General features: G+C 42.9%; 1 protein-coding gene across 1 annotated transcript in view; it reads right to left on the bottom strand.

The window, feature by feature from the left end:
- The window catches only part of Rbfox1 (RNA binding fox-1 homolog 1), a 2,133,674-nt gene that overhangs the window by 159,049 nt on the left and 1,965,527 nt on the right, over positions 1-9,098 (bottom strand). Inside the window, exon 7 of the mRNA XM_055604373.1 lies at positions 2,755-2,994. Coding sequence (XP_055460348.1) covers positions 2,755-2,994 — 240 coding nt within the window. The remainder of the gene's footprint in view (positions 1-2,754; positions 2,995-9,098) is intronic.

Raw genomic sequence — 9,098 nt, forward strand, 5'->3', positions numbered from 1 at the left:
AAGAAAAGAAAAGAAAAGAAAAGAAAAGAAAAGAAAAGAAAAGAAAAATTTCATGCTTACAGGCCTTCATTGATGTCCATACTGCCAATCAACAAGTTCCAAATTCAGGCCTCAGTTTCCATGGCCCCACACTCAACCTGGTTCAATTTCTAATCTGGTTATTCCATGTATGTCACTCAGTACCTCCTCATATTATAGGCCTCACTATCTCAGGGTTAGCTTAAAAATTATTACTGAATTCAGAATTTTATAAGTTCTAAAAGAACATACTCAGGTTCTACCACCCCTGATCATCATAAGATTATCAACAAATAACAAACAACCACTCCTTTTATTTTTCTCCTTTTGTTCAGTTACTCAGTATTGTTATCTTCATCTACACAACTGAAGGTGTAAAAGCTCAGTACTTAGCATTGTTGAGTACTATTTCATACTACAAGCTGTTTATCTATGGGCAAATATTTGTGTTGTCTATGTTGCATCACTAGATACTACCTATTGGTCAACATTACTGCTACAAAAACCTGCTAAACAAGATAACCAATCTAATGCACACATTGCCAAGGCAGGCCAGCCAAATACCACTAGGAGACAGCAGCAATGTTCCCAATACTGAGAAGGAAGACGCACCCCAAAGGGCCTCAGCAGAAGACTATATCAGTAGTGAATACTGTGCACACAATAGAATACCAATGCCAACATTAAAACCCAGTGAAAAGAGCAGAACCCCATGGCCTTGTAGTATAGGACTCTGGCTGAGAGACAAATCATGCAGGTTAGAAAGCAGATGGGTGGCCGACAGTCCGTCTACTAGGGGAATGAAGGACTGGCAGGGAGTGGGAGATGGAAGAATTTGCTTTTGCTAGGGGTGGCTGAAGTCTCTCAGAATGTACCAATGCCTCCAAATTTAATATCCTAGACACTAATTATAGGTGATATGTACATTTTATAGAAAGAGCAACAAAAAATAGGGTGGAGGCATTAGAAAGTATCAGAGTATATGCTACCATTAGTGTCTTGCAAGATTACCCAGTGATTTGCTACACTTCACAGAATGTATCATGTGCCCTTACAGGTTACAGTGTCAGCATTCTCGTTCTGGACCTTGAGGGTAGAAGGGAAACAGCATTACCTTATACTTGTTAAAGGCTCAAAGCTGGACATGATGTGCATCCACCTGTCTAAGAAATTTTGCAAAGGAAGTTCTTGTCGATATGGACTACATACATTTCTGGATCCTTAGTTATCATAGGTGGCTCACTGATGTGCACCATCTAATTTTAATGTAATTATTGATGTCCATGGTCAGATTTGATTACTGGTCCAATATACTAGTTGTAATAGGGTGGCGATATAATGTATCTTTTTTTTTCTGTGTTTGCTTATTTCTAATCCATCCAATCCAACTTTCTGTTTATATTGTGTTTATAACCAAACAGTTTTCCTATCCAGCTACTACTCTCTCACATCTATCCCTTCCTTATGTACCAGCAACAGAACCCCACAAACTACAGCTGAATGGTATAGCTTAGTTGGTAGAATGCCTGCCTGGAATGCACAAAACCCTGGCTCTAGCCTTAACATTGCATATACTAGACATGGTGGTACACCCTGTAATCCAGCCCTTGAGAGGTACAGAGGGGAGAAGCAGAAGGTCATATTCGCCTGCCTAGGAAGCTGCAGGCCAGCCTGGATTACTTGAGACATGATGCAACAAATAACACATCAGAAGGCATGGACACGTAAGATATAATATAAATAAGTCTCAATGGCACTCACCCTAGGATGAAGATGGCTAGTCTGGAAATGGGTATAAGCTTTATTTTGTTTGTTGGTTTGTTTTAGTTTTTTCAAGACAGGGTTCCTCTGTATAGCTTTTACTGTCCTAGACTCGCTTTGTAGACCAGGCTGGCCTCGAACTCATAGACATCTGCCTGCCTCTGCCTCTGCCTCTGCCTCCCTGAGTGCTGTAATTACAAATGTGCACCACCACACCTGGCTCAAGCTGGTTTTAAGGCTTGTAAAAATGTTCTAAAATCTAATTTTGGCAATGGTTGCACAGCTTTGTAAGCGCTCTCCAAATCAGCAAATCATACACTCACAAATGAGCAAATCTGCGTATCTGTATGTGTCCACGTTGTGTTTTTTGTTATTGCCTGCTTTGCAGTGCTGGAAATTGAACCCAAGAGCCTGAGATGCTGGGCAAGTGCTCTACCTTGCAGTTACATCCTCAGACTCCCACGTTTTCATGAGATGATGACGAGGCACCCACTCCTGATGTGATCCCACAGACTAAGATCAGATGAAGGAGAGGAGGACCTCCCCTATCAGTGGACTTGGGGAGGGGCATGCGTGAAGAAGGGGGAGGGAGGGTGGGCCCGGGAGGGGAGGAGGGAGGAGCTTATGGGGGGATACAAAGTGAATAAAGTGTAATTAATAAAATAAAATTAAATTAAAAAAGTATGCAGTACACTGGGATAACATTGTAGAGAACTCAGCATTTTAGAGACAGAGAGAATAGATGCCTGTGTCCTTTTACAAATTAATACAGCTAATGAAAACATGTTCTAAGTCATGGAGAGGGATGTCCAACTGTTAAGGAACCCTCTGGGAAACTGATGGTATGAGGAGAAGCTTAGAGCTGCTTTGCTTAAGCTTTAATCCGCAGCACACACAGGGTACAGAGTGCACTACTAGCTGCAGGGCCCAGGGCACCTGCTCAGAGACAGTACCTCCAGGTCCCAGGACACTTACTGTGGCGGTGCCAGAGACGGTCTGCGCGCTTGTGTCAGCACTCTGCTCCGAGTGCGTCTGTGTAGGAGGGTACAGGTTTAATGTGTGGTCGGGGACGGTGGTCTGGCCGGTGTATTCTGGCGCGGGATGGGGATGAGGGGCCGTGTATTCTGCAGGGATGCCATTCTGAGGCGGAGCGAACTGGGCTGAGGCATAAGGCTGAGCCATTGTGTCAGGGGCTGCCGCTGCTTCCTGATTACCCTGAGGGAGGAGAAAAGAAGGAAGGAGAACACCATTAGAGCTCTTCAACCACAACTTTTTCCCCAGAGCCCAGGGACTACATTCCAGCACGTTCTGGGGTCCAGCTGAAGGTATTCTGTCCTAAACGCTGGCCTCTCAGCTAACCCTCACCACATGCTATGAGCACATGATTACCGTCAATATTTTTATTTATAAGTGGGAAAATCAAGGCACATGCTGAAGTCACTTTCCCCAAGACATCTGATCCAGCTTGCTGAGACTCCAGGGTCTGCACATCAGCAGCAGATCCTCCTTGCTTCATCTCAGTGTTGGAAAAGGTTAGCATCGTGTGTTGTATATGGTGACAGTGGAGTCCTGATTTGATACAGTGAACCCCTGCTCAGATATAGCCCATGGCAGTTCAGTGTCCAAGTGGGTTACATAGTAAGGGGAAGAGGGACTGTCTCTGACATGAACTGATTGGCCTGCTCGTTGATCACCTCCCCCTGAGGGGGGAGCAGCCTTACCAGGCCACAGAAGATGACAATGCAGCCACTTTTGATGAGACCTGATAGTCTAAGATCAGAAAGAAGGAGAGGAAGACCTCCCCTATCAGTGGACTTGGGGAGGGGCATGCATACAGAAAGGGAAGGAAGGGTGGGATCGGGAGGGGAGGAGAGAGGGGCTTATGGGGGGATACAAAATGAATAAAGTATAATTAATAATAATAAAAAAATTTAAAAAAAGAATAGTTAAACTACTTGATTATGTGTATGAGAGAAGTATTTGGACTGAATTCAACTTTCCCCAATTGGTCTGGAAATGTCCCAGTAAAGATCTTACTGGTGTGTGTGTGTTGTTTTGTGGGTTTTTTGTTTTGTTTTGTTTTGTTTTTATGTGTGTGTGTGCTTGTTGTTGTTGTGTACATTTCTGTGATGGCCCCAGTAGTGATTAAAAGCAGCCAATGGAAATTTAGGGCTTAATTCAGAGACCTCCTGTGATATTCCTACTTTCCCCCTTTCAGATACATGATTTAACTCTGAGCCTCATTAATCAACCTCCCTCCCCCCAATTCTGTCTTCTTTTAATATATAAGTACAGGGCATTATATAACAATTCACCCTTCAGTTATAGCCTAAACATGCAATATGATAATTACAGTCAAGTCAAAAGAATTTTAAAAAAACTTGAATTCAAATGTTTCCATTTCTGGAAACATCTCCCTCCCTCCACCTCCACCCCCATAACTCCACCATCCTTCACACACTTTGCATACACATATGCAGAAAGCATAAGAAACAGTAGTCCAGAGGGCTAAAATGTCCATGGTTTCAAGAGATGTAGTTTTACAGTCAGAAAGAAAGAAAGAAAGAAAGGAAAGAAGGAAGGAAGGAAGAAAGGAAGGAAGAGAGGCAGGCAATTAAGCTCAGCAAATAGTGGTCTTTCCCATTTTCTATAGTCAGCTACAAGTGACTTTAACTATCCTGCAAGGATTCCAGGACACGAAGATCAATGTGTGTTGCCAACAGGAAACAGCCTCTGCTACTGAAACCTGAGCAAAGCACAAATACAGAGCCCATGCCTTTGTTTATAGAGAGGCCCATCAATTGTGCACTGTTGAAGATGGCACTTGTAAGAGAAGGAAACTTAGCATAAGTGTAAAGACTTTCACAAGGAATGCATTCCCCCAGCCTTTTCTTCCTCCATAACAGTTCCGACACCTGTGCCACTAGGAAAAAAAGCATGCTTTCTCTTGTTCTGACCATTTTACTACAGCATTGGGTACAGCAGTAGGTCAGCCATGGCTGAGGTTAGGTGGCTACATAAGCTCACTGAACACCAGGAGAGGTCATTTACTGTCACTGTATGCTCAGATTCAACACTTAATTCTTCAAAGATGTGTTCTCCGCTTCCACTTTGAAGGGCATTCACCGTTAGCCAATGAAGTGCAGAAGGGGCTATCCTCTGGCCCTGCTCTGGCTTACCACCAGACTCAGCCACATTACACCAGCTGCCAATCCCAGGGCAGGCTCCTGCCCTTCTATTTAGCAAACACTTCCATTTTCTTCCTAATCATACTAAAGAGTTCTTGTCAGCCTGCGATGTTGCTACAGTATTTGGGAAGCTTTCTTTCCTCTGTGAAATAGTAGTAGGAATAATAAAAGACTGTAATAGTGTAAGCCTGGGGCTGCCAAGGGGTGCCACTTGAAGGGGACCTGTGTGCTGGTGAGGTTACACAGAACAAAATGGTTCCAAGTTGCTGTGGGAAACAGGAGAAGCATTCAGGTCTTGGTGACATCAGGTCAAGACAAGAGATCTGCAGGGGCAGCTAGGGACAATCCTGTTTTGAATTACAAGAAGGGACATATATTCTTTTTTCCAATATCTTAATTAAGTTATCCTTAACATAAAAATGGATGTATTTAAGAGGCACGACTTGGTGTTTTCATACATACAGACAATGTGAGAAGGCCCCTCTTCTCCAGACCATCAGCTTCTCCGATGCCTCTGTGCAGTTACCATTTGGTACATGCCCATGTGTTCATGTGTTTGGGGGAAATCATACTGAAGATGTGTCTTCCTAGAATCATATATGACTTTTTAAACCATCATCTCAATTCTGCATTTTACCTCCCTGGAGCAGCTTCATCATGCATAATTCAAACTTTCAAAATCTTATTTTTCCTTTGTTCCCTCTTTATCAGTGATTAAAATCCAGGATCTCACATGCTGGCCAAATGCTCTAGCACTGAGTTGTACCCTTCCCCTTTTCCCCTTTTTCTCTCGTTTAGTGTTTGAGACAGGTTTTTTTTTTTTTGTTTGTTTTTTTGTTTTTTTGTTTTTTTGTTTTTTTTTTTTTTTGCAGCCCTGACTGTCCTGGAGCTTACTTTGTAGACAAAGCTGGCCTCGATCTCAGAGATTTGCCTGACTCTACCTGCTACGTGCTAGGGTTAAAGGTGTGTACCACCACTACCTGGCTTTACTTTTCATTTTGACACAGGGTGTCATTTCACAGAGTCATCAGGTAGGCCTTGAACTTGTCATTCTCCTATCTGTGTTCTGAGTAGCTGAGATTATAGACATGAGCCTCCAGGCCCTGCTATTGTGTCTTCTCTAAGGTGGATTTTTATCACGTAAGATCCAAAGGGCCCAACCTATATATACCCTGTACTGTTTTGTTATGGACTTTTAGTACTTTTTCTCCTTTGGGGGACTCAAGAATGTATTCTATAGAGCTGTCTTGGCAAACAATTTATAGCTCAAGCCAGGTCCACTGCTCATTTTAATGAGGTTTTATTGGAACATAATCCAATAAATGGGTTCATTTGTTTAACAAATTGTTTACAGCTGCTTTTATACATCAAGCACAGGGTTGGTTAGTTGTGACAGAGACTACTTGACCCTCAAAATCTGAACTATTTACTGTCTGGACCTGTGTATAAAAAATGTTTTCAGCAGCTATAATAGAACGCATTAGATATGGTAAACCCAGCTAAAGAACCATTATTATTGTACTAAGAGTTTGAGCAGGATATGAGGCTAACAGCCACATGGAAAGCAAAGAAAAGGGACATATCCTGTCTAAACAAACAAACAAAACAAAACAAAACAAAAAACAAACAGATAATCCTGGCTACTTCTTCATATTGACAACAGTGATTACTATACAAATAATAATTTAGAATCTCTTTTCTGGAATTTTATTTCCTTCACTAGATGTGTTATTATAATCTTAGGTGAACACATTGCACACACCCGCACACACCCTCGCACACCCACACACACTGCACACACATACACACTACACAGACTGTCCCTTCTACTCACTGGTCCTCAGAGAACAAGCTAAGCAACATGGCTCCTCACCAGATTGGTACTTTGTCAACAGTTCTTACACAGATATGAAAACTCCAAGGAGATTTGAGGCAATGACTGGAGACTGAGCTGTCACAGCTCAAAATGTCTCTTACATTTATTTCTTGGGTAGCAGTAATCTGCCATATCCCAGGAGTGTAAAAACTAGGCCCTTTTCTCATGAAGAACTACCCATGGATCTCTAAGGCTAATACAACTAATGTTTAGAATTCTTGTTTTGCATATACTAGACCCCTTTAATTTAGTAGTCAGAAATGTTTCATCTAGAACAGACTTTTTAAAAAGATCACTCAAGATCTAGATCCAGGACACAGGCCATTCATGAGAAAGCCAGGCATTGAACTCAGATCCAGTTCAACTTTCATTGTGCAAGAGAATCATCTGCTGTGGACGTCAGTTTAGTTTGTGAAATGACCATACTCCTCTTCGTAACAAACATCACGTTACTCAAAGCTGTTTCGCCTCCTAGGGTGGGGAGGCCAGATGTTGAGGTGTTGGGTGTGAGATAACTCTGATTCTGTTGGCTAGATGCAAAAGGTGACCCTGGCTACCTGGTGTTACAGCGGTATGGGAAACCTCTGTTCCATCTCAAGTTGAGGCCTGCATTAAGAGTATTCTGAGTCTATCATAAGAAAGGCAAGGACCAGCTCAGAGTACTCTGGAGCCAGCATTTCTGAGTCTCTCAAGATTTCACCACTCTGGCAGACATGAGGTGTCAAGCCCTGAAGAACAAATCAGTGAGAACCAAGTGGACAGCATTTAGGTACATTGGGGCTCTTTATGCCTCTTTTACCTGGAGGTTTCAAACAGATGTTGGCAGGACCCCCTACAGTTACTTATTAACACTGACAGCCACTCCAGAGAGACCCTAATTAATATTCCCAACATTTGCACTTTAGGCTAATTACAGCTAATATTTAATTAAGATCAGTGTACTTCCGATGGAAGTATTTTCACCTTCAAATGACTTGAGAGATGTCTTTGTTCCCTCCCTAGTGATGCTCCTCTGTTCTCAGCTTAGGTTGAAACAAATTTTCTTAGAAAATTACATGGATCACAAGGGCATCTTTTCTGCTTCAGGTCAGGGCACATTCCAGTTATGCAAACAAGATCCTGGTAGATGGCTAAAGCCACATTCCTGTAAGTGACCATGACCAGTGAAACACTGAGTGTTCCAGCCAGACATTCTCTCATTTGTAGAGGCTGCCTCGACTATATCAATGCAGGCCTTCACTTTTCCTTACAGCAATGGAACAGTCAGGGAGATCTGGGTAATTGCGGGTACCCCTCCCTGAGGGAGGGGTGACTCTGCTTTGCAAGTATCCCCCACATCACCAGCCAAGCACCTCAAGAGCTTGTGCAAACTTCACATCCAATTTCTTCTGCCAAGACAGTCTTAGGCTGCTGCTCAGTATAAGGAGGAAAGGGGGAGGGTGGTTGGGAAGAGGTCAAGATCTCGCATGTTTTAAGCCCCACAATGCTGCAGAGCAGAGCTATGTGGAAGTGTGGACTAAATAAGGCCCATGAGGCTAAGTGTAGAAGAAACTCCCTGTCTTCATAGAACAAACGGCCCTGCCCATCAGATCAAGTGAAAACTTGCTCAATGACATGGGTTCTGGTGTTACCCAGGACACTCCAAAGGCTCCTTACACTTGTTTACCAAGAGCAATGGGATTATTAAGATGCAAACAGATCGTATTCCTTAAAGAAAAAAAATCCAAAAGTCATTTTCATTTAAGTATCTTACTGAAGCATGAAATAGACAGAATATTATTGCTATTTTAAGATAGGAGCAATAATCTGTTTAGCTTCGTGTATGCACACATTCACAAAGCCAGACCTCAGATGCTCAGAGTGCTTTCCTGGGCACCAGAAACAATCAATGTTCTGTCTCTGAGGTGGACGCAGGAGAAGGAGTCCTGTTCTTGTTGCCATTTCCCACTCCTCCACCCAGCCCCAGGCATCCTCTTTCTGCCACATATAACTCGGAGTTGTTTAGTAGAACAACTCTTACAGAAACACGAGAACAAACAGTGGCAGACAGGCTGACACTGCAGACCATGTTGGCTTGAAAACTAATGCAGAACACATTTAACTAAGAAAGAGACATTGTCCTTCCGTGGCAGGAGAAGGGAAAGTGCCTGATTGTGCAGCTGCCGAGGCCGACTTAAAAATAACCAAATATGTTCCTGTATATAGGGTGTGTGTGTGTGTGTGTGTGTGTGTGTGTGTGTGTGTGTGTGTGTGTG

Source organism: Psammomys obesus, unplaced genomic scaffold (genome assembly GCF_907164565.1).
Source record: "Psammomys obesus unplaced genomic scaffold, mPsaObe1.curated_primary_1811, whole genome shotgun sequence".
In the NCBI taxonomy this organism is placed as follows: domain Eukaryota; kingdom Metazoa; phylum Chordata; class Mammalia; order Rodentia; family Muridae; genus Psammomys; species Psammomys obesus.